Here is a 26693-nt window from a genome sequence, read left to right on the forward strand (position 1 = left end):
TCCTGCCTAACGTGGTCAATGAGACAAACCGTTCGATCCTCCATCATATTATCTTACACCCAGCCACGTCACATCTTTGCTAAGGATAACTCATTCACTTAGTTCCTTGCCTTTAGCAGGGCCAACATTCTCATTTGCATTCAGTTTTAGATAGATATATCTAAAACAGTTGATGGTCCAAGTGATATATGATTTATTAACATTACCAGTAGAAAGGAGTTTTTAAAAATATTTATTATATTTGGTTCTAGAAATGATAGAAAATAAAATTGGTACAATTACGTTGCACACCCTTGGAAAGGCATGATTATGCTCTCAAACCAGAGAAAAGTTTTATGCATGGCCAGAACTGGAAATACCTAAGCTGTGGGTAACAAAGGGTAGCTGCTGACAGGAGAAGCCCTTGTAAGTTTTCAAGTTTTCTTCTTTGCTCTTTTTTATTGTTGGGCAAATACCAGTCCAGTGGAAAGAACTCTGAACATAAAAGGCACCTAGAGTAAAAATTAGACCTTAACTAATAAAAACAGCTGCACATATTGAGATTAAGGGAAAAAAAGCCTTAAGGATACAATATTCCTGGAAGGCCATAACAACAAATGCAAACAAAAGCTATAACAACTGGAAGTCTATAAACACTTACCTGAACCTGGTACATGAGCTGGACAATGATACTCACTTTTGTGTTTATAAACCTGTGGATGTTTTATCATCATTTAAGTAAATAAGCATGAGTACTGTATTTATATTCATAGATACTTATAATCATTCACGGAGGTGGTCACCCTAATTATTTATCCATTATCAAAATTTGTTTTCTCTTAAAATGCATTGTTGTGTCCTCCATCCATGCAAGTGTTAAAAGTTCCTGTTGCTCTTTTTTGCTGTTGTTGTTAAAGTCGAATTTGCAGCATACTGAAATTCTAAGGGTGCGAGTTTAACTGAAGCTGCAGCTGGTGGCCATAGCCACAGCCACAGCAATGCCAGATCTTAGCCGTGTCTGCAATCTATACCACAGCTCACGGCAACACTGGATCCCTAACCCATTAAGAGGGGCCAGGGATCACACCCACATCCTCACGGATACTAGCTGGATGTGTAACCCACTGAGCCACAATGGGAACTCCCTCCTGTTGTTCTTTTAGAATGTAGTGAAACCTAAAACTGCTACTTTGAATCAAATTTCTTTAAAATGATTAAAAGCCAGTAAAGCAGACATTTTACTATGATTTAAGCACCTGAAATATAGTCTAACTAATTTATATTCTCTGAGCTAGAATTAGGATCCCCAAGATTTGGATATATGTACAAATATTGCAAAGTAAGCTAATAAAAAGTTGAAAAAATACAAATAGTTTTTTACTACAAAGATCCAAAATCCATATAGCGGTCTGTACTAAGACGAAAACGAACAGGAAGCCAGTTGTCTGCATTTTCTAATCTGGGGACAAAGGTCTCAGCGGAGCCAGGTGGTGTTCAGCTGGGTCTGCTTCTTGATGCTGGTATCCATTTTTAGCACTTCACGAATGGCCATGGTCGCATAGGTAGAAGGAGGAAGGGAAAAATCCATCTTCAGAGCTCTGTATTTGCCTTCTGCCAAGCAAGAAAGAAGAGAACAGTCAGAAAAGGCAGTTGAAGACAGACTGGGGCAAATCATATAACCTCTATACAAGTAAAAGAACTGCATTCCTTTCCTCAGCCTACTTCCCTTGGGGCCTCAGAGAGTGAGATGTGAAAGTCAGAGACGTCTGAGTGAATGATGCAGCTGAATCTCTGCAGTAATTCTACCTGAAACCTTTATAAAAAGGGTGGATGACAGAAGAGCACAGGAGAGAAATGAAAGTAAAATTAAAAAAAAAAAAATTATAGGAGTTCCTGCCGTGGCTCAGCAGGAACGAACCTGACCCACATCCATGAGGAGGCAGGTTCCATGTCTGGCCTCATTCACTGGGTTAAGGATCCAGCATTGCCGTGAGCTGTGGTGTAGGTGACAGACAAGGCTCGGATCTTCTGTTGCTGTGGCTGTAGCTGTAGCTCTGATTTGACCCCTAGCCTGGGAACCTCCATTTGCTACAGGTGCAGCCCTAAAAAGACAAAGGGAAAAAAAATATACAGCACAGGGTGAAAACAAAGAAAATGCAATAAGAATTTGACAGTGAAAATGCAACTTAATGTCTTAGACTCTTTTGCTGGATTTTCACTCACCTTTGTTAACTCTCTATGGGGGTAGGAGGCTATTCAATCACCTGATAATATAACCTTCTAAAACATTCATTCATTTTCAGTGGGAAATACTGGTTTAGTCGCTGACCTCCAGCTATAATCATAAAACTAAGATGACAAAACACAAAATACAAGTCATAGAGTGGATGGGAGGTGGTGGTGATTATTATTTTTTCTCACTATGTTTTTGTAAGAGAAAACATTTCAAAGTTGACACAAACCAATGGCTGAGTAAACTTACCAGAAGCAAACACTGGTGGTGGTTTCCCTTCTAGGTTGTCCACATCTGTGTTGAAGAGTGGAATTTTAGGATCATCATATGCAACGACTTCCCTTCAAAGCATATAAATAAGAGAAGTATGAACATGAATCTCCATAACAGGTACAAAGCTGCTTATCACCATTTGTTTAGCAAGGAAAACACAAAGGCATATTGTAAATAATTCTAGGTGGGACTATTTAATAACAGAATCAAGGCCAGATTTTATTTATAAATACTATACAGCAAGGTGACAGATGATGCCAGCCTATGTAGAAGATATAAAATGTTTCCCTAGGATGGAAATTCCTTTTGTATGTGGTTGATAAGTAGTAAACCTCACCTGGCACAGATGCAATTTAATTAATCACAGCATTTTTATTTTCTCCCGAGTGGTTTTCACCACTAACAACACCATGTTACTGGTGAGGAACTGCTCTCTGGAGTGGCCAAGATCAAGTCCAACTCTGCTACCCTCTTTCCACAATCCAGAGATGAGGAGGGAATATGGAGAAAAGGAAGAGAGAATTTCCTAGGTGGGCAACTAGTCCAGGTTTCAAATAAAGCTTTATATAACACTAGGTATTAAGATATTTTAAAATAGGTTAATATCTAAAAACATGATATTAAAACAATCAGATCAGTGTTGGGAACTCATAGCTAATTCTGAGGAAGATAAGTTGCAAATCTCATTTTTAGAAATAAGGTGAAAGTTCATTCTCTGCACATTTCTTCAATAAATTACTAACATTGCAGTTCCCACTGTGTTGCAGTGGGTTAAGGATCTGGCATTGCTGCAGCTGCCCTGGCCTGGGAACTTCCACATGTCATGGGTGTGGCCAAAAAAAAAAAAATTATTAATGTCGGAGTTCCCGTCGTGGCGCAGTGGTTAATGAATCCAACTAGGAACCATGAGGTTGCAGGTTCGGTCCCTGCCCTTCCTCAGTGGGTTAACGATCCGGCGTTGCCATGAGCTGTGGTGTAGGTCGCAGACGCGGCTCGGATCCCGCGTTGCTGTGGCTCTGGTGTAGGCCGGCGGCTACAGTTCCAATTCGACCCCTAGCCTGGGAACATCCATATGCAGCGGGAGCTGCCCAAGAAATAGCAAAAAGACCAAAAAAAAAAAAAAAATTAATGTCAATAAGATGTAAACTTAGTCACTTTCATGATATATTTGAATTCATTTATCTCTTGATAATTTGAAAAATACCAAGTAGTAGCAGTAGTGAGAAGAGTATTAACAACACCACTTACATGCCAGGTCGTAAGCACTGAAAACATGTATGTGATGGAAAAGCTTAAAATCTCACACAGTAATTCAGTGCTATTTTACACCAGACTATTACTCACCAGCTAACATTCTGAGGACGAATAATGATCTTTCGGTAGGCCCCTGATAAGGAATAATCTCGAATTTTATGTCTCATGTTGTCAATATCAAGATTGTCCGCTGTGAGCATTTCCCTGTAGGCTTCACTAACTAATATAAAACAGAAAAAGTTAGTTCAAATGCAACATGTCAGCAAGCTACCTGGAACTAGACTACAAAGAGGGTAAGATCATTTTAATTAGATCACTTTAACAAAATAAGTCATCTCAATTTACAATATAGCTTGTTCTCTGGAGTTGAAATTCAAATGACTCACTCATTAGTACTAGGTCTCCAGTTTAGGTTTGGCCAAATTGCAGGTTATCTCTGCACCCAGACAAGTGTAAGCTTCCCAAGCTAGCTACAAAAAGACCGTTTCACTAGAAGTTATTCAACTACAATTTATATGTGCTCAGGAGAAACCATATACAGAGCTTCAAACTCTTTCTGGAAGAAGGTAGTTATAAATAAATCTATAAAAATAAAGAGACCTGGGAATACCATCTGGCTCACCCTCGCACCTGATGTAGAATCTTTTTTATAACACCAGGGAGACAGTCGTTCAGCCTCTGCTTGCATGTTGCCATTTAAGGGGAGCTACTATTTTGTGAGACACTCATTATTAGAAAGTTCTTCCTGTGCCAGCTGAAATATGTCTTCTGTGGCTTCTGTCGACTGTTTTGGAACACAGACCATCCCCGTCCACGTGTTCCTAAGTATTGGACCTTCAAGCCATATCTTCTCTAGGCCAACAGTGGTTCCCTCAACTGTCCCTCCTTCAACATTTCTGTACCCCCACCAGGCCCTCATCTGCCATGGGGAAAGAGGCTTCTGTTAATAGTAATGCTGGATACTTTTTAGGGAGACTACCACCAAACTGACCTATTCCATCTAGACATCTGATCTTTGAACAAAACCTGAGAATTTACATCTAACTCTATTAAATCCCATACATATGTCCATGCAGTTCCTCTTACTAATTTTTCATATAATTAATATTAACTATTTGGGGTTATACTATTTGCAAACATAGTAGACAGATTTTCTTCCCCTCCTTTGGCCGCACCTGCAACATACATGAGTTCCTGGACCAGGGATCAAATCAGGGCCAAAGCCGAGACCTATGCCAGCTGCGGCAATGCCAGATCCTTAACTCACTGTGCCGGGCCAGGGATGGAACTTACACTGCCACAGAGACAACGGAGGATTCTTAGCCTATTGCGCCACAGTGAGAACGCCAATAAATATTTTTTTTAATTCAGGTCATTCTTTAAAAAATTTAGGGATAACAAGGTCAAAGACAGACTTTTTCTCAATTCACTTATGAGGACAAGAGGGGTCCCTAATCGAGTGCTGTTGACACCTAGTGTAGCCATGCTCTGAATCCACCTGCCTGAACTATTCCCAGCCAGCCTGTGAGGCTGTCTTGGCTGCAAGGTCTCCATGAACAAGATTTGTCAAAGGCTGGGCTATGTGTGTGTTTTAACTGGTACTAGACCAAATTTCTGATCTCGAGAGGTACAAGAAAGAAGAATGCTTTCTTTTTCTCTCTTGGAAAGAGGGCAAGTGTGGCTCCAGGCACCTTGGAACCTTCCTTTTCTTGCTCCTGGTAGTGGTCCCCTGGGTTCCTCACTGCCATCCACACAGCACAGGCAGGACGGACACACACAGACACAGACACACCTTGGCCCAGCTACTGCCTTTATTCATTCTCCCTCCTCTTCTCTAGTCCTTTCCAAGGTCACACAACAATTTGAATAAATTAGTCAACACGTAAGTATCAGATTACCACTTGACTCTTTTATCAGTATCTGCCTAATCAAAGAAGGGTGTTAATCCTAATCATTCTGTAATTTCAAAGAATGTAACAATAAGCAAACTGATTCTGGCCTCTTGAGAGAAAAGATGTTTTAATAGGGAAACACCTCCTACAGACTAGTCCTGGTGAGGAATCAACTTCCAGGGTCATTTCCACCAGGTTGGTTCCATGCGTTCTCTTTCTCTTTTTCAATTTCTGCATCTTTGAATGATACAAGTCCCAATTCCCTCTACAAAATGGCATCCACGAAGGTGAAGAAGTAAGTTCTAGCAGCCTCTGGGCAATGGGAAATAAGGGTAGGGAATTCTAAATTTTCACTTTATGAACTTCTAAGCCCATTGATTTATAAAACACAATGAGCAGATGTTACTTAAATGGTTAAAAAGAAAAAAAAAAAAAGAAGCAATGTCCAAGTAGAATTACCCATTCGCTTTCTCAATGACTCCAAACCCTTCTATCCTTCCTAAGAATCACTGAATTTCAGAAATTTAAATGTGCCAATAATAACAGAAACAATAATAATAATGCCAACACTGTAACAACTGATACCTGCTCCATCTGGTGTCCCAATTTAAACCATCCACTGAATGCATCCATTTCAAGGGCTCTATAAATAAACAAGGTTTATGTATTTTTGAAATCTAAACATTTTTTTCAAATTGGCTAGAAATCAAAGCTTTAAAATTATACTTGGGGTTCTCTTATGGTATAGTGGGTTAAGGATCTGGCACTGTCGGTACAGTGGCTTAGGTCACTGCTACGGCATGGGTTCAATCCCTAGCCCAGGAACTGCCACATGTTGGTATAGACAAAAAAAATTTAAACTTAAAATACTAATTGTTTTTTCCCCTCTCTCTCTTCTTGATTGACAGTGGCTTAATTATGCTAGACTTTTTAAGTATTTTACCCACACAAAGAACTTACTTTTATGTTTGGGGTAGATAATATCAAAACCAGGCAAGGGCATTACCACATCATGGATGGAGTAATTATTAACATCTTCTTCCTCAATATACGTGGCTGTGGCTGAAAAATATAACAATGAATAAGTTGAGAAAAATAAAGAATACAAGTAATATTTTCACAAGCCCAATCTTTTAAAGTTACACATATCTAAGCAGTCAGAAACGTAGGCTGGTACAGGTTCAGTGGTTTATGGAACTTAAAGAAATTAATCTGGAAAAATGCCTTTTTGTCTCTTCTATTCTATCCAAGAAATAAATATGGATTTAGAGAAAGCAGAAAACTAAAAATAGTCTATTTCTCAGCTGCAAAGGAATCCTTACTTTGAGCGCCTTTTTCCTCAGCAAACACCACCATAAAATACTATTTTGGAAAGATATCACGAATGTATTTTGCTCAAAGAATAAATAATGAAAAAGAACCCAGTCTGCTAAACTTGAAATGGACATTGTAAGCTCAGACTGACTGGTTTGGATCTGTTATCTTTAATGAGAAATATGCATCTGATTGGAAAATATGTGCCTGGCTCTCTCTAGGCCTCCATTTTCTCAACTAGAATGAGACTTGAACTAAATGTTGTCTAAAATCCCTTTCCAAACCCTTAATCTGGGTCTAGCGAATACTTAGAATTCTGGAAGTACTTCATTCTCCCTCCAACTTTAAAAGTTTTTTAGCCATACCCAAGGCATGCAGGAGTTCCTGGGCCAGAAATCAAACCCACGTCACAGCTTTAACTTGAGCCACAGCAGTGACAATGCTGGATCCCACTGTGCCATCCGGGAACTCTGCTGGCCATTTTTTTTTTTTTTTTTTAATTTTTTGAGGATTTAAAAAAAAATTTATTATAGTCAATTTATAATGGTCTTTAAATTTCTACTGTACAGCAAAGTAACCCAGTCACACATATATACACACACATTCTTTTTCTCTCGTTATCCTCCATCATGCTCCATCACGAGTGACTAGATATAGTTCTGTATTCTATACAGCAGGATCTCATTGCTTATCTACTCCAGATGCAATAGTTTGCATCTACTAACCCCAAACTCCTGGTCCCCTGCACTCCCTCCCTCTCCTTTCTCTCCTACTCCCCCAACAACCACAATTTTGTTCTCCATGTCCATGAGTTTGCAGACAGGTTCATTTGTGCTGTATATTAGATTCCAGATATAAGTGATATCATATGGTATTTCCTTTTCTGACTTGACTTGACTTAGTATGGGAATCTCTGGTTCTATCAATGTTGCTGAAAATGGCTTTGTTTTGTTCTTTTTTATGCCTGAGGTGGTATCTCATGGTAGTTTTGATTTGCATTTCTCTGATAATCAGTAATGTTAAGCATTTTTTCATGTGCTTGTTGGCCATCTGTACCTCTTCCTTGGAAAAATGTCTATTCAGGTCTTTTGCCCATTTTTCAATTGGGTTATTATTGGCTTTTTTGCTGTTGAGTTGTGTAAGTCACTTGCATATTCTAGAGATTAAGTTCTCGTCAGTTGCATCATTTGAAACTATTTTCTCCCATTCTGTCAAGTTGTCTTTTTGCAGGCTGGATTTTAAGCGCTTGTGTCAAATAGCTGAACCGGCTGAGTATGGATAGTGTCTGCCCTTTACCTCCTTTGAGAACAAGGTCCCCAGGGACAGGCTTCAGTCCGTACTCTTCTATCCTCTTGCTCACCATGTTGTTCCACACATAGCTCTGATAGCTATGGATATACATTAACCGATTATTTCTTGGTATCTGAGGGAAGAAAAAAAACAGGCAGGAGAAAAAAAATTCTGAATATTACAAGTACTGTACTTTCTGAGACAACTCACTTGTTTAATGGTGCCCCTAGTATAAGAAATTCATACCTGAAACCTCCCATTTTTTAAGAGCCTAAAGAAAGAGTGACTGATACACAGCAACCAATTTTTGAGACAGAACCCCTCAGCCTAAAGAGTGTTCACAATCAGCAGCTGAAGCAGCTCCTGTTTGGTACCCACAGTGCAAACACTTATGTAAAGAAAGCAAGTGCTCTGGAATTCACACCTTACAGATTCAAACAAGGAACTGACACATCAATCACAGAGCTAATAGTGCTTTCTCCTGCATAATTCTACAGAAGGAGAAAGCTTGTGTGACTGAACTGACAACTAATTTCATGCAGCAGGAATCCTGCTTTTTTTGTACATCTGGGCTAGAGTAAGCAAGACTTAACATTACATACATTCTATCTGGAATGTATTACATATAGACTATAAAGATTATGGTATCCAAATATCAGTACCAACTACACTTACCAGGATGGTACCCACTCCTGAATCACTGTAGAGAAACCACACTACAATGTAGTCGTTTGGACCACTTACTGTGCATCCCTCTCACTGAGGCAGGCTACAGTGCTGATGCTGGAGTGTGACCAAGAAATGAACTCTATGATGGGGTCTGAATTCTCAGATACTGAGATACTTAATGTAAATTAAACTTCCTCGTAGATAGTATTTTCCACACTGATGCTTTTCTTTTTTTCTTTTTTTTTTTTTTTTTTTTTTTTGTCTTTTTGCTATTTCTTGGGCCGCTTCCGCGGCATATGGAGGTTACCAGGCTAGGGGTCCAATTGGAGCTGTAGCCACTGGCCTACGCCAGAGCCACAGCAATGTGGGATCCGAGCCGCGTCTGCAACCTACACCACAGCTCACGGCAACGCCGGATCCTTAACCCACTGAGCAAGGGCAGGGACTGAACCCACAACCTCTTGGTTCCTAGTCGGATTCGTTAACCACTGCGCCACGATGGGAACTCCACTGATGCTTTCCTCATGCACTCCAAGTTAATAATCACTGCCCCACTGTCTGTACCCACCAGCCTCCCCATCACCATCCAGGGTCTGAACAAGGATCACTCAGGTAACAACACACCTCTCAGAGATCGCCAAAGGATCCTTAATAACCTTCCGCTCTTTTGAAATTTAGTAAAACATTTAAAGATAAGTATTAAGCCACCTCAAGTCATTGCCTGACTTCATAAATTGCACTCACTATGCCGAATGCAGAGACTATATTCTTCATTCCGTACTTTGAAAGTCCTCGGAGCAGCTGCCCTTCCACACACCTTTTGACAGGCAGTTTTCGGAGGGCAGCAGCTGGGTCTTTGGTCTTCGCCCATTCCTCCCTGCATTTAACCAAGTACCCCTTTTCAGCTGGGGGAAAAAAAGTTGTGATTAAACAATTTATCCAATGGACAGGATTCCATAACTTAAAACACTTCACAGAGAACACAACATTAGAAAATGCTATTTGTAATAGCACACAGGTACATAGAAGAGCTTCTGCTCACCTAAGAATAACCATCAGAAAGTTAAAAGATGGTAAAGGCAGGAAATTTACACAATTAGAAGGCTTTCAACATGCTACCAATACCAGGACTCAATGACTGAACATCAGATAAAAGCTTTCTTTCTTCTCTTTCTGTTTCTACTGTATTGACAAATTTAATGAGTAACTCTTCATAAAAGTATAGACAACCGTATCTCTTTTTAATGTACAAGTGAATAATCATCCAAAGTGTGCATAAATATTTTGGTTATTTATAAGGTAATACTTTTTTTTATACTGTATTACAATTTTTTTTTTTTTTTTTTTTTTAAGAGCTGTATTTGTAGCACAAGGAAATTCCCAGGCTAGGGGTCAAATCGGAAGTGCAGCTGATGGCCTATACAGCCCAGCCACAGCAACCAGAAACAAACGATGTCTGTAACTTACGCCGCAGCGTGAGGCAGTGCTGGATCATTAACCCACAGAGTGAGGCCAGGGATCGAACCTACATCCTCATGGATACTAGTTGGGTTCTTAACCTACTGAGCCACAACAGGAACTCCCACTATGACTTAATAATTTTTTTAACAAACTCTTCAAACTAAAAATCCTCAATGTGTTTCTGCCAAGTTTTTATATTCTGTTACACTGTGCTTTAACAAATTAAACACCAGTGGAATCTGTTTGGATTCCTTTATGTTCAGAGATTTAGTAATGCACGGAGAAAAGGAAATAAATCAATGTATTCACTTACAAATTAATAAATTAGATGAGCTGAAGGGCTGAAAATAAGATATAAATTATAAATCTCAAATGAATATATAAAACTTGAATAAAAAATAAAGATAAAAACTGCACTGTTTTTCTTTTCTTTTTATGGCCACCCAGCAGCATATGGAGTTCCTGGGCCAGGGATCAGATCCAAGCTGCAGTTGCGACCTACACCATAGCTGCAGCAATGCCAGATCCTTTAACTTGCCATGCTGGACCAAGAGTGAACCTGCATCCTGGTGCTGCAGCGACTCCACTGCACCACAACAGAACTCAGTATATAAACTATACTTTGTATTGTTAAAAAAATCTTTAAAAATTCTGAAATAATAACCCCAATTTGTACCTATACTTTTACTCAAAGCAATTCCATGAATATATAGTCATATATTCTTTTTTTTTTTCCTTGAGACGATTTTCATTCTCACCTCCAGAACGGGGTTTCAATATCAAATCCATGACTTCAGTCCAGGAGTTTTGTAGTATAGCTCTAAAATTAAATAGCATTTATTTTACTTAATTTTGCATTAAGATGAATTTTATCTTCCCAAATCTGTGGAGTCAACAAACCATATTAACTTTATATATTTTATTAAACTTAAAAGTAAGCAGAAAAACTAATGATACAGATTTCAAATGTAAATGTCAAAAGAACTTAGAAGAAAATTAATATAATGTTTATTCATAACATACAGTATCATTTCACAGTTTTAAAATGCTGTAATAGTATAAAACTATCTAGTCATGCTTTAAGCTCTCATACATGGTATTCTCCGTATTAATCAAAGTTAAGTCTTTATATACCAAAACTTTTTCTTTTGGCCTCACCTGTGGGATGTGGAAGTTTCCAGGACAGGGATCTAACTCAAACCACAGCAGTGACCAAACCAGATTCTTAACCTATTAGGTCACCAGGGAACACCTATATACCAAAACTTATTTGAAACTTCTCAAAAAACTACTCCACTATGTTAAACACTTTCTTGCTTAAGTAAACAGAATAAATACAATTTATTTTTCTCTATTATTTTTGCCAAAATGGAAGTACCTTTACTTTGGCTGATTACAAGTTACACATGCTTCCTAAAAATTTAAACAGTATGTAAGAAAGAAGGTTACCTAGTATCTAACCTCTAAAAAACAAACACCATTAACACTTCGGAGTATAGTTTAAAGACTTATCAGTGCATGCAATTTTTCCTTTAACTTTTATCATACTATCTTCTGCCACACATAGATTTTATTTTGTGTATCATATCTGAACATTTTTTTTCTGGTTAAGGTTTCTTTTTTTTTTTTTTGCTTTTTCTGCGGCCACTCCTGCAGCATATGGAGGTTCCCAGGCTAGGGTTTGAATTGAAGCTACAGTTGCCGGCCTATGCCAGAGACACAGCAACTCGGGATCTGAGCAGCGTCTGCGACCTACACCACAGCTCATGGCAACGCTGGATCCTTAACCCGCTGAACAAGGCCAGGGATCGAACCCACAACCTCATGGTTCCCAGTCAAATTCGCTAACCACTAAGCCATGATGGGAACTCCTGGCTAAGATTTCTGGTCTTGGAGTCATGCTTCTTAAAAAGGCCTTCCCTATCAAAAGAAAACAAAAATCCCTTCTACTAATTTTTTTGTCTTTCTAGTTAATCACAGCTTTTATTTTTTATATTTAAGTTAATCTCTATGAGATATTTGTGTATTAAATTTTATAAAATGCTGTTTAACTACTGATGAGATCATATGGATTTTTAATCTACTAATGCAAGGAATTACATTAATAGATATCCCATTCTTTTTTTTTAATTACTCCATGAATATTACTACTATTTATAGTTGTACAATGATCATCACAACCAAATTTTATAGCATTTCCATCTTCCTGACCATTCTTGAAGTCCTGGAATAAGCCATGCTCTATCCATCTTTAAATATACTCCTGAGTGATACATTATTAAGCTGGCTAGGCCTTCATTTCCAAAAAGAGTATAGTACTAATTCAGGACTAGGTGTTGGTGTGCCAGATAGCATGGGAAAAGATTTCTACGCTCAAAAACTTTCGTTATCTGGCTGGCCACTAGATTTTTTAAATAGTTTTATTGGAAAGCAGTGGTGCTCATTAATTTATATACTACCTCTGTCTGCTTTCTCAGTGTTAATGGCAATGCCAAGTAGCTGCCACAAATACTCTACAGCCCACAAAGGCAAAATATTTACTACCTGGCCTTTTACAGAAAAAGTTTGCCCACACCCAGTGTAATACATTTAAGTTTCTTAACATCTTTAAGATACTACCATACATGTGAAGGTTCAGCATACAGCACCGTCTTAAAGATGGACCTGTCTGGTTTACAACAGGCCATCCTATCTGGCCCACTACACATTAAGATGTTCTCTATTTTTCTTATATTATCTTTCCTTCTTCTACCTTCTTTTTTAAATTGTATAAAGTATATACAACATAAAATGTATCATTTTAGCTATTTTTAAGTGTACAGTTCTGTGGTACTAAGTACATTCACATTGTTGTATAACCATCAAGACCATCTGCCTCCAGAACTTTTTAATCTTCTGCAACTAATTCTGTACACATCAAACATTAACTCCTTGTTTCCCTACCCCAGCTCCTTTTCATTCTGTTAACAGTGGCCTTTGTGCATAAAGGCTTTTAAATTTTGATGAAGTCTAACGTATTTAATTTTTCCTTTTGTTGCTGGTGCTTTTGGTGTTATACCCAAAAAACCCACTGGCAAGTTAAATATCATGAAGTTTTCCCCCCTATATTTTCTTCTAATTTTATAGTTATAGTGCTTACTGGAGTTCCCCGTCATGGTGCAGCAGAAACGAATGCGACTAGGAACCACAAGGCTGTGGGTTTGATCCCTGGCCTTACTCAGTGGGTTAAGAATCTGGCGTTGCTGTGTCTCTGGCGTAGGCCGACAACTGTAGCTTCAATTAGACCCCTAGCCTGGGAACCTCCATATACCATGGGTCTGGCCCCAAAAAGCAAAAAGAAAAGTTGTAGTGCTTACATTTAATCTTCGAGCCATTCAAATTTTTAAAAATATGGTGTAAAAGTAAGGATCCTACTTTGGTTTTTTTTTTTTTTTTTCGCATGTGGATATCCAATTTCTCCAATACTATTTGTTGAAAAGTTGTCCTTTCTGCAACTGAATGATCTTGTCACCCTTGCCAAAAATCATTTGACCACATATATGAGGATTTATTCCATCTTCTCCGTCTTCTTTTTCTTTAAGAACCACATCCACGGCATATGGAAGTTCCCAGGCTAGGGATCGAACTGGAGCTACAGCTGCCAGCCTATATCACAGCCACAGCAACGTGGGATCTGAGCCGAGTCTGTGACCTACACCACTGAGTTCAAGGCAACACAGGATCCCCAACCCACCAAGAGAGGCCAGGGATCGAAACTGAATCCTCATGGATGCTAGTTGGATTCATTTCTGCTGTACCACAATGGGAACTACTAATCTCATTTTCTTTAGCTATTTTACATTATCTTTGGAGTGTAAAATTTACAGTTCCAAAGGCTGCTCTTCTGTCAAATTAACTACAAATTCAAAGGGTGATAAAACCTTTTCTTAAATATTCTGTCCATAATAAAATTAGCATCTTCATCATCAACATGGTCTGAGTATCAGCAAGAAAGACTGAAATTATTATCTTTTATTATCTAGTAATACTGATTTTTTTTCCCCTTTTTACGGCCACACCTGTGGCATATGAAAATTTCTGGGCCAGGGGTTGAACTGGAACTGCAGTTGCTTGCCTATGCCACACCCACAGCAATGCCAGATCAGAGCCACATCTGTGATCCACACGACAGCTTGTGGTAATGCCGGATCCTTAACCCCCTGAGTGGGGCCAGGGATCAAACCTACATCCTCATGGACATTATGCTGGGTTCTTAACCTGCTGAGACCATGGGTTGGAAGTCAAGAAGATCTCTATTCTCAGGACTGTAGCTGATCAACTAGTAAGCTCAGGCAGCCTCCCTAAGCCAAGATTATATCTTTGCTAAAATGAAGGGTTTGAAGCTCCAGGAAAAATGTGAACTAAATAATCTCTGTCACTTCCAATTCAAACTTTCACAGTTCTAACTGCTAGGTGAATAATTATTTATGTAACACAGTCTCTGCTGGACAGCAGGATAGCATAAGTAGGTTTACAAATTCAAGTATTCATTGACAGAATTCCCAACCGATCTTACCCTAGAGGGATTTGCTACTATCTAAAAGCTAAACAGAGAGTTCTCAAAATAAACTTTATTTGATAATTACTTCCTTGAGAGGGTAGATAAAGGAAAGATGCAAGTTTAAGAAACATATTAACAGCGATCAGAAACTGCACCACCTCCTTCAGGCTACTATGGGTCGAGTTACTCCAATGCTACTGCTGGATCACTTACTGAGCCACGATTTATCTGTAAAAATTAAAATAAAATAGAATCCCTGGATGGGCTATCAGGGAAGACAGAAAAACTTACTTTTCAGGTTATGTCCTTTTGAACTCTGACTTATTTTTTACCTTGTGTATGTATTATCATAAAACAGAACAAAACTTATTAGAAGGAGGCTGCAGATCAGTTAGTTGGATGAGACACACTGCTTCACTTGGCCCAGATTTCCATGAGAAAATCTAGAAATAATTAAAAACACCACCACCAAAAAACCCTGCTTTTTTATGAGAGAGCTCTTTTAGACAAAAGCTAAGAAACGAGATACAAACCTTCCCACTTGATAAGTGGGGACTGCTGTGGTTCCAAATCTTTGCATTCCATAGTAGTTAATAAATCCGATTTCCTTGAGTGAGTTCATGGCTTGTTGCACTTGATCGTCAGTTCCTGTTATGTTTCTACAGGAGCCCAAATTATCCAGAAAAAAATATTTACAGTCAAACAAACACATTCACAGATACCTATCATAAGGGACATGACTTGGCCTTTCCTTTCTTCCCTGCAGCCTTTTACCTCCTGAGGACTGCCCTTTTAAAAGACTGAGGTAAAATATATACAACGGTAAATTTACCATTTTAGCCATTTCTAAATATGCAATATGGTGGCATTAAGTACATTCACCATGTTCTGCAACCTTTACTACTATCTACTTCCTGAACTTTATCGTTTTCCCAAATTGAAACTCTCCACTCCTCCAGCCGCCCTCCACACACACCCTGGGTACCTCTATTCTATGGCAGTCAGTTTGCCCATTCTAGGTACTGCAAGTGGGATCACAGGCTGTCTTTTTTTTTTTTTTCCCGGTCTTTTGTCTTTTTAGGGCAGCACCCTCGGCATAAGGAGGTTCCCAGGCTAAGGGCTGAGCTGGAGCTACAGCTGCTGGCCTACACCACAGCCACAGCAACATGGGATCCGAGCCGGATCTGTGACCTACACCACAGCTCACAGCAACACTGGATCCTTAACCCACTGAGCGAGGCCAGGGATCTAACTCACGTCTTCATGGGCACTAGTTGGTTTCGTTAACCACTGAGCCATGATGGGAACTCCACAGGTTGTCTTTCAACACAGTATTTCAAAGAGAGGGGTTCTTTCCAAAGGTGGTACTGAGTTTTTAGAGGTGTGGATATGTTAGGACAGCTGTATTTGCTCTCCTAGCCTCATTCCAACTTCTCGCTGCCATGACTTTAGTGCCAGCTCACTGGGGTCAACAACTGTTCTAAACAGACTCATGGTGACCCAGTAAGACCCTCCCCGGTCCACATTCCTACTCACAGACTCTCTTTACCTGAGAACAACAGTGAAGTGATTCCCTTGAAGCTCTCCCAACTTCAGAGGTTTTTTCTGATAGCTGAAATTCCCTAGCTTAAAGTTCATCAAGCACTTATTTAAGTGAGCAAGTCTTTGTGCAGTTATCCTAAAAAAATACAAAAAAGGAGGGTCATGAAGTACTGCCTGATCAAAACAGCCTGATACTTTACTAAAGAAGCCAGCAGCTTGAAACGAAATTACAAACTATGACAATGGAAAAAGAAAGGCATTGCGGCTGGTGGGGTCCACCTACCTTTCACTTCCCTCTGGAATGTTCCTCCAGCATAAGGATACCTGTTCCTGTTGCAATGATGTAACACAGCCTCATGATACTTACATACGGATTATGAAACAATGATATCTGTGAAATTTTTCTACTCTTTGAAGGGGGGGTGAGAAAGGCAGCACAGAACAATTCCTATAGGTAAAAAAGATTATTAAGCATGAAAAAAAAAAAGAACCACACTGGAGTTCCCATTGTGGCGCAATGGGATTGGTGGCGTAATGGGATTGGTGGCATCTCTGGAGCACTAGGACATGGTTTGATCCCCAGCCCGGCACAGTGGGTTAAAGATCTGGTGTAAGTTGCAACTGTGGCTCAGAGCTGATCCCTGGCTATGCAACTCCATACGCTGTGGGGTAGTCAAAAAAGAAAAAGAGGCGTTCCCATCGTGGTGCAGTGGTTAACGAATCTGACTAGGAACCATGAGGTTGCAGGTTCGATCCCTGGCCTTGCTCAGTGGGTTGGGGATCCGGCGTTGCCATGAGCTGTGGTGTAGGCTCAGATCCCGCCTTGCTGTGGCTCTGGCGTAGGCCTGTGGCTACAGCTCTGATTAGACCCCTAGCCTGGGAACCTCCATATGCCGCGGGAGCGGCACAAGAAATAGCAAAAAGACAAAAAAAACAAAAAACAAAACAAAACAAAAATACTGTAACCTCACTACAGAAAACTTGAAAATATTCAATTAAGTACAGAGGAAAAAAAAAGACAATTCAGTTTCATCACGTGGGAAAAAAAATCTATTAGTATGTAACTCTGCATTCCTTCCTATTCTTTTTTTTTTTTTTTTTTTTTTTTGTCTTTTGTTGTTGTTGTTGTTATTGTTGTTGTTGCTATTTCTTGGGCCGCTCCCGCAGCATATGGAGGTTCCCAGGCTAGGGGTTGAATCGGAGCTGTAGCCACCGGCCTACGCCTGAGCCACAGCAATGCGGGATCCGAGCCGCGTCTGCAACCTACACCACAGCTCACGGCAACGCCGGATCCTTAACCCACTGAGCAAGGGCAGGGACTGAACCCACAACCTCATGGTTCCTAGTCGGATTCGTTAACCACTGCGCCACGACGGGAACTCCCCTATTCTTTTTTAAACACACACACACACACACACACACACAGCTTGCTTCTTGTGCACCTTCATAGGTGAGTATCTGGGATAAGCCCCTAGAAATGGAAAGTATGGACTTTAAATTTTAACCTGCAGTACCCACCAAATAAGTTGTAACAATTCACACTCACACCATTAATATGTAGGTGTCTACTGTCTCATGCCTAATATAATTTAGATTTTTTTTCCTCAAAGTTCCTTAAATTCAGGATCTCATCAAGGACCAAAACAATCATTGTTTCCTCACAATTAGACTCAGGCAAACATTTTCTGTTGGGAAGATTACATGGGTGATGCTGTGGCCTTTTCAGTGTATCACAGCAAAAGGCAAGGATTGCTGGCCACTGATGGTGATAAATTTAATCACTGTGTTAGGATGGTATTTGCTAGGTTTTTCCACTGCCAAGGGTACCTCTTTTTCTTTTTTCACTTCTTTTCTTTTTGGCTGCACTCATAGCATATGGAAGTTCCCGAGCCAAGGACTGAAGCCACACCACAGCAGCGGCCCAAGCCACTGCAGTGACAATATCGGATCCTTAACCTGCTGTGCCACATGGGAACTCCACCATTTTTTTTCCCATTTTTTAAAGTTTTATTGAAGCATAGTTGATTTACAATGCTGTGATAATTTCTGCTATACAAAAAAGTGATTCAGCTATACATGTACACACATCCAATCCTTTTCAGATTCTTCTCCTACACAGAATATTGCGTAGAGTTCCCTGTGTGATACAGCCGGTCCCTGGAGGCCAATTATTCCATATACCATAGTGTGTATGTGCCAATCCCAAACCCCCAATCCATTCCTCTCCTCCCACGCATAACCTTTGGTAACCATAAGTTTGTTTTCAAAGTCTGTGAGTCTGTTTCTGTTCTGCAAGTAAGTTCATTTGTATCCTTTTTTTTTTTTTAGATTCCACATATAAGTGATATCATATGATGTCTTTCACTCTCTAACTTCACTTAGTATACTAATTTCTAGGTCTATCCATATTGCTGCAAATGGCATTTTTACTCTTTTTTATGGCTGAGTAATATTCCATTGCATATATGTACCACTACTTCTTTATCCATTCCTCTTTCAAGGGACATTTAGGTTGCTTCCACATCTTGGGTACTGTAAAAAGTGTTGCAACTAACACTGGGGTGCATGTGTGTTTTTTTTTTGGGGGGGGGCCACCCCACAGCATATGGAGCTTCCTGCATCTGCCACCCAAGCCACAGCCATTGCCAATACCGGAAACTTAACCCAAGGTGCTGGGCTGGGATAGAACCTGCATTCCAGTGCTCCCAAGATGCTGCCAATCTCATTGTGCCACAGCAGGAACTTCACATGTATCTTTCTGAATTATGTTTTTTTTTTTTTTCTGGACAGATGCCCAGGAGTGGGATTGATTAAAAATTTTTAATTTTAGTTAAAAAAAATTTTTTTTTTTTTAGGGCTACACCCACAGCATATGGAGGTTCCCAGGCTAGGGGACCAATCAGAACTGTAGCTGCTGGCCTATGCCAGTCACAGGCATGCCAGATCCAAGCCACGTCTGCAACCTACACCACAGGTCACAGCAATGCTGGATCCTTAACCCACTGAGTGAGACCAGGGATTAAACCTGTGTCCTCATGGATACTAATTGGGTTCATTAACTACTGAGCCACAACAGGAGCTCCTAAATTTTTTTTTTTTTTTTTTGGCTGTACCCAAAGCATGCAAAAGTTCCCCGGCCAAGGATCAAACCTGTGCCACAGCAGTGATAACACCAGATCCTTAACCTGAACCACCAGGGAACTCCTGGTTCTGTTATATTAACAGCATCACACATGCCTTTTTGCTTTTTTATTTATTTTTATTTTATTTTATTTATTTTTTGGTTTTATAATGATTTTTATTTTTTCCATTATAGCTGGTTTCCAGTGTTCTGTCACTTTTCTACTGTAGAGTAAATGACCCAGTCACACATACATATATACGTTCTTTTTTCTCACATTATCATGCGCCATCATAAGTGACTAGATATAGTTCCCAGTACTATACAGCAGGATCTCATTGCTCATCATTCCAAAGGGAATAGTTTGCATCTATTAATCCCAAATTCCCAGTCCATCCCATTCCTTTCCCCTCCCCTTTACTTTTTGCTTTTTTAAAAAGGGTAGACTGGAGTAGAAAAACTACACCAAGGGGAGTTCCCATCATGGCGCAGCTGAAATGAATCCGACTAGGAACCATGAAGTTGTGGGTTCGATCCCTGGCCTTCCTCAGTGAGTTACGGATCTGGCGTTGCCATAAGCTGTGGTGTAGATCGTAGATGTGGCTCAGATCTGGTGTTGCTATGGCTGCGGCATAGGCCAGCAGCTGTAACTCCGATTAGGCCCCTAGCCTGGGAACCTCCATATGCCGAGAATGCAGCCCTAAAAAGCAAAAAACTAACAACAACTACTACAACAAATGTACACCAAAGATCTGGCCATGAAAAATAATTATTCATATAATATCTATTATATCTATGTATCTCTATCTCCCTACCTATCCATCTATGCATAATGCTGGCTGGTTATATTACAGTGGCTGATGTCACCTTTTGATTGGCTTTGTTAACATTTGGCAAACCTTGTCACTTACCCACTCGGTGAAGGTGTACAAAAACTGGCGTAAAGAGTCAATTTAATTTTTTTTTTTTCAGATGGCTATTCAGTTATCTCAACAAATTCACTGACTCAAAACATTTTTTTCTCTGCTGATTATAAATGCAACTTTGAATATCCAATTAATCTGTGGAGAATCTGGGTCTGTAATTATTCTAATTCTACTAATTTATATGCTGTGGTCATATTGCTTTAATTGCTATATTTCTATAATATGCTTTAAAATATACTGAGGCTGGACAGCTATAAGTAAAAGCATAAAATTAGAACATCCTCCAATAGCATATACAAAAATAAACTCAAAATAGATTAAAGACCTAAATATAAGACCAGATGCTATTAAAACTCAGAGAGGAAAACATAGGCAGAACACTCTTTGACATAAATCGCAGCAATAGTTTTTTGGGTTCATTTCCTACCGAAATGGAAACAAAGGCAAAAAGAAACTAATGGGACCTAATTAAACTTAAAAGCTTTTGCATGGCAAAGGAAACCATAAATGAAACAAAAAGACAACCTATGGAATGGCACAAAATACTTGCTAATTATGCAACTGACAAAGGCGTAATTTTCAAAATACACAAAATGCTTATACAGTTCAATAACAAAAAAACCCAACCCAATCAACAAATGGGCAGAGGACCTAAACAGACACTTCTCCAACGAAGGCATATGGATGGCCAACAGGCACATGAAAAGATGCTCAACACTGCTAATAATTAGAGAAATGAATTTTAAAACTACAAATAAAGTACCACCTCACACTGGTCAGAAGGGTCATCATGAAAAATTCTGCAAAGAGTAAATGATGGAGAGAGTGTGGAGAAAAGGGAATCCTTCTACATTGCTAGCGGGAATGTAAATTGGTGCAACCACTGTGGAGAACAGTACAGATATTCTTTAAAAAACGAAAAATAGAGATACCACATGATCTAGCAATCCTATCCTGGGCATATATTCGGAAAAGATGAAATCTCTAATTCAAAAAGATACATGCATTCCAATGTTCATAACAGCACTATTTACAACAGACAAAACACAGAAGTAACCCAAATGTCCACTGACAGACGAATGAATAAAAAGATGAGGCACGTGGAACTGCTGTCGTGGCTCAGCAGGGCAAACCTAACTAGGCTGCATGAGGATGTGGGTTCGATCTCTGGCCTCACTCCAGTGGGTTAAGGATCTTGCGTTGCTGTGGCTATGGTGGCTACAGCTCCGATTTGACCTCTAGCCTGGGAACTTTAATATGCCATATCTGCAGCCCTAAAGAGAAAAAAAAAAAAAAAAAAAAAGGATGAGGTACGTACACACACAACACTAATATTACTCAGCCATAAAAAAGAATGAAATAATGCCACTTGCAGCAACATGGATGGACCTAGAGCTTAATATACTAACTGAAGACAGTCAAAGACAAATATATCATTTTTATTTGGAATCTAAAAAAATTCAGGAGTTCCCTGGTAGCCTAGTGATTAGGGATTTGGCATTATCACTGCTGTGGTATGGGTTTCCTGGCCTGGAAACTTGCACATGCCATAGGCATAGCCAAAAAACAACACAAAACAAACAAAAGAAAAACAAAGTTAAAAAAAAAAATAACACAAATGAACTTATTTACAGAACAGAAACAGACTTACATACATGGAAAACCAATTTATGGTTACTAAAGGGGAAGGGGGGAGGGATAAATTGGGAATTTTTGATTAACAGATACACACTACTATATATAAAATAAGCAAGGATCTACTGTATAGCACAGTGAACTATTTTCAATATTTTGTGATAATCTATATTGAAAAAGAATCTGGAAAGGTGTATAGTAAAACAGTAATTTCACTGTATACCTAATACACGGTAAATCAACTATACTTCAATAAAAATAAATAATTAAAAAATAAGAGCAGATAGTGAATTAAAGAAATGGACTAATATGAAACCAGAAATATCTTAGGGTGGGAAGTGTGGTAAAAATGTTTTAGTGGAAAGTTCTCTTGTGGCACAATGGGTTAAGGACCCGGTGTTGCCGCAGCTGTGGCTCGGGTTACAGCTGCAACATGGGTTTGGATCCTTGGCCAGGGAATTTCCAACATGTGGCAGGTGTGCTGGGAGAAAAAAAAGTTTTAGTGGTCCAAGCGTACAATTTACTCCACGGCAGAAATCATCATGGGAATGTTTTAATAGAAACATTTTAAAAATGAAAAACTACATATATACTAATACGAATGCCCCTTTATCAGTCACTTCTTCCGGAATTTTTTTTTTTAAATAAAGTTTTAAATAAAGTATTTAAATTTATTTAAATAAAGTTGGTTGGCTGCATCCAATGAAAGTGGAAGTTCCTGGGCCAGGGATTGAACTGGATCTATAGCGGTGACAATGTTGTGTAGTTAAACGGTGGCCTACAGGGAAGGTCCAGAATTTTTCCAGAGTTTTTATGGCTGGTTTCCCACCTTAACTTTCCCACACTATGATCAGCTTGGTTAGCGTAAAACCCATTCTTGTGGTATTATTAGGATCAGCATAAATTTACACATTTATTCATTAAAAGACAGTGACATGTTTTCAAGGATAGGTTATAGCATTTATTTATTCAAATCTTTTATATCTATCAATAGCACTTGTTTCTAATTATGTTTTTTAACCTTTTTCTGTGTATAAGATTTTTTCCATTATAATTTCTAATTGGCTATTGTTTGCATGTTGACTTTTTCACAATCTTTTTTACCTTGTATAACTTTCAGTAACACTAACAATTGCAATCTAGACACCTCCCCCCAATTTCTACAACACTTCTTTCTTTTTTAACATAATCTTTCTTACCTTGTATAACTTTCAGTAACACTAACAAAAATTTCTTTCTTTTTTACCTTGTATAACTTGCAGTAACACTAACAAAAATTGCAATCTAGACACCTCCCCCTAATTTCTACAACAATTCTTTCTTTTTAAAAATTTTGTCTTTTTAGGGCCGCACCCATATGGCATATGGAAGTTCCCGGGCTAGGGGTCAAATCCGAGGTGCAGCTGCAGGCCTATGCCAGAGCCAGAGCAGTGCCAGATCTGAGTTGCATCTGAGACGTACACCACAGTTCACGGCAACACCAGATCCTTAAGCCACTGAGCAAGGCCAGGGATCGAACCCGAGTCTTCATGGATACTAGTGAGGTTTACTACTGATGAGCCATAATGGCAACTCCAATACTTATTTCTTAATTTTGTTTCTATTTTAGTATGCCTAGAACAATGATAAATGTGGTAACAGTGTAGTTATCTTTATTATTTTGCGCCTGGCTCTAATAAACTTTTCTAGCATTTCACCATTAAATAAGATATGGACTTTTCATTTGAGACTTTCATATTCTGTCATGTTAAAATATTTTTACATTTTTTATGTTAATATTCATCTTTTTAAAATTAGAAATAATTTAGTATGGTCAAAAATATTTCATCAGTTGGAATTTACACATTTAGCCATTCATTTTAAGATTCACCAATTTGGGTCACCTGGGTTGTTCACAATTTTCCAAGATCACAAATAATGCTGCACAGTACATGACTGTGCATAAGAAAGTGGTTTTAATTTTCTCTGCATTCAGATTTCCTCTGAAAAGGCATTTATGCTGAGAACTACCAGAACAAAGGGCATTTGTGCTTCACTTTGTTGAACACACTTCTCCCTTCACTACTCTGGACTGTGTGTGCCCTTTGCAGGGTTGGTCCTTGAGTGCATTCCTGCTGGCTCTCCTATCAGGAGCCATGTTCCAGTTTTGCCTGGAAATCCAGGGGTCAGGAAGGTCTAGCTATGGATCCTGGGCCTACATGAGAGGCTGTTCTGCCCCAAAGTACCTGGTCCATAGGCCCAGAGCAGCTAATCATAGAAGCAGCCCCACAGAGGCATGTGCCCCTGCTCTATAGCTTCTCAAGTACCAATGTTATATGAAAATTTAGTGAGAAGGATATAAAGAAAAAATGTATATATGTGCAAAACTACATCACTTTACTGTACAACAGAAATTAACACAACATTGTAAATCAACTGTAATTTTTTAAAAATCCAAGATAAATTAATTATCCTACTCCTTGGTTAAAATTAAAAATGAGTTAAACTGTTTAAAATTCACCTGCAGATACAAGTTTGCCATTTCATCTCATAGAACTCTTGTTTCCTTGCTGAAAAATTTCCCATACTTCCTGAAGACAATCAATTCCTTGATGCTTTATCAATCAGTTAATTAGTTTTCTGGTTCAGTATATACATCTGGTTCAATACATGCAGAGGCAGCCTGTCCAAATTTCTTACAGAAAAAAAATCTGTCATTGTCCCATTAATTATTATAAAATGGAAGCTAGTCAGAGAAGTGGGCAAAGCTCATACTCCATGAGCCTCTCTTGGCCCTGAATGCTCTGCCCAAACCAAGGACCAAAATGGTGTAAAGTGGCTCTACATCTGCTTGGACCAGCTGCTCAGAGGGACCACATCCATGACTTGAGATATAAGGGGATGATGGTAGAACCACAGGGCATAAATTAATCTAGAAATAGTATCCCAAAGAATCCAGGAAGCAGAGGACTGGGATGAACAGAGTGAGGAACAGGAGGACAGAACTCCTCCTTCGTCAGTAACTACTGCTAGAGAATGGACAGACTATTTAGAGACAGGAGAAAAGAAGGAATCAGATACATAACTTGGCGGCTCTGGAGAGAGATTATGGAGACTGCGAGACTACTCCACAATAGCCATGAAGGTGCCTGACAGCTTTGCTTCTTTTGAAGGTGAGATAAAATTAATGCAGCATAAAAATTATCATAACCATTATAACGTATACAATTCAGTGGTTTTTAGTATATTCACGATGTTGTGCAACTGTCACCATTACCTCATTCCAGAGCATTTCCATCAGACCCCAAAGAAATCCTCTCCCTGCAGCCCGTAGCAACCACTAACCTAGTATATGTCTCAAAATACAATCCTATAACATGCTTTTGTGTCGGGAGATCTGAGCCACATCCGTGACCTATGCCTCAGCTTGTGGTAACGCCAGATCCTTAACCTACTGAGTGAAGCCAGGGATCCAACCTGCATCCTCAGAGATGCTATGTTGGGAACTTAACCTGCTGGGCCACAATGGGAACTCATGTGTCTGACTTCTTTTACTTAGCATAATGCTTTTACCATTCACCCACTGTAATATATATCAGTACTTCATTCCTTTTCATGGCTGAATTATATTCTTCAGAATATTCTTGAATATACAACAAACACATATTTCTGAGTCCCATTAGCTCAGCAGAAAGTGCAACCTCCATTTGTTCTTGCTGGTGTGCACACTCCTGGACATTGATGGAAGGAAGTTGATAAATGTCTTCATGATACAGTTTTAATTTTGATGCTCCTGAATCAAGCTCTTTGGTTGTAAATTCACAGCAAATTCTGTGAGTAACTTGGAAATACCAAAATCTCATTTTTAAAGATTAACAGCCAACCTAAGCAGCGTGCTGCACAAAAACCCTTTATTAACAAAGCCAGGGAAATACTGGCCCAGGCTCAGAAAGGAGACTGGCAGGAAGAGGCAGGAAAAGAAACAAATTATGCTGAATGAGGCTGTTCCTGCTTGAGATCCTGTTAAAACTACTAGATGACTTCAGAGAGTTACATACAGCTGAGGAGAAATGCTCCTTATCCCCAGGACCTGATCAATTCAGCAATAATTCAATACTTTGCGGCAGAGTGGGTTTATCCTGTGTGCCAGTACTCATGGGAAAGGAAAATCGGCCTGGTCCCACATACCCATTAAGCAAATGAAGGGTGTAGCCTGCATCCGTGAGATAAGTGCTATGTGCTTTCCAAAGGCCAACATTTAGATGTCTAATACAATTTCCTACAAAGTCAACAGGAAGATGATAAAAGCAGCAAAGGTCTAGGAAGACAGAGCCACACTGGGATCAGCATGACACCTGATGGCTTAGAAGAAAAACTACTTTCTCTCTTCAAAGACATATATCATATAATACAATATAAAATAATGAGATGCCATGTTTGACCCTCAAATTAGCAAACAATTTAAAAAAAATCCTAGGAGTTCCTGCCATGGCACAGCGGAAGTGAATCTGACTAGACACCATAGGTTGCAGGTTTGATTCCTGGCCTCGATCAATGGGTTAAGGATCCAGTGTTGCTGTGAGCT

The 26693-nt window shown here is 39.3% G+C and overlaps 1 protein-coding gene across 6 annotated transcripts in view; it reads right to left on the reverse strand.

The window, feature by feature from the left end:
* Positions 1-216: 216 nt before the first annotated feature.
* PUS7 (pseudouridine synthase 7) overlaps positions 217-26693 on the reverse strand; it is a 63423-nt gene continuing 36946 nt past the window's right edge. For 2 of the 6 annotated variants that reach the window (XR_014816058.1, XR_014816057.1), the window contains 9 exons: positions 16455-16583; positions 15439-15564; positions 11124-11185; positions 9722-9809; positions 8242-8368; positions 6592-6693; positions 3830-3959; positions 2462-2553; positions 217-1590 (listed from right to left, as the gene is read on the reverse strand). Coding sequence is in view for 3 of the 6 variants with exons in the window: in XM_021102594.2 (XP_020958253.1) it covers positions 1454-1590; positions 2462-2553; positions 3830-3959; positions 6592-6693; positions 8242-8368; positions 9649-9809; positions 11124-11185; positions 15439-15564; positions 16455-16583 (1066 nt within the window). In the remaining 3 variants the exon portion in view is untranslated. Of the gene's footprint in view, positions 2059-2461; positions 2554-3829; positions 3960-6457; positions 6694-8241; positions 8369-9648; positions 9810-11123; positions 11186-15438; positions 15565-16454; positions 17591-23710; positions 25954-26693 lie in introns of those variants that run through there. The other 4 variants (XM_021102594.2, XM_021102593.2, XM_084977427.1 and 1 more) reach the window with 3 other exon arrangements.

This window comes from Sus scrofa, chromosome 9 (genome assembly GCF_054392235.1).
Source record: "Sus scrofa isolate SSC_HxYL_T2T_F1_AM1 chromosome 9, Sscrofa_HxYL_maternal_Yorkshire_Landrace_v2.0, whole genome shotgun sequence".
Taxonomy (NCBI): domain Eukaryota; kingdom Metazoa; phylum Chordata; class Mammalia; order Artiodactyla; family Suidae; genus Sus; species Sus scrofa.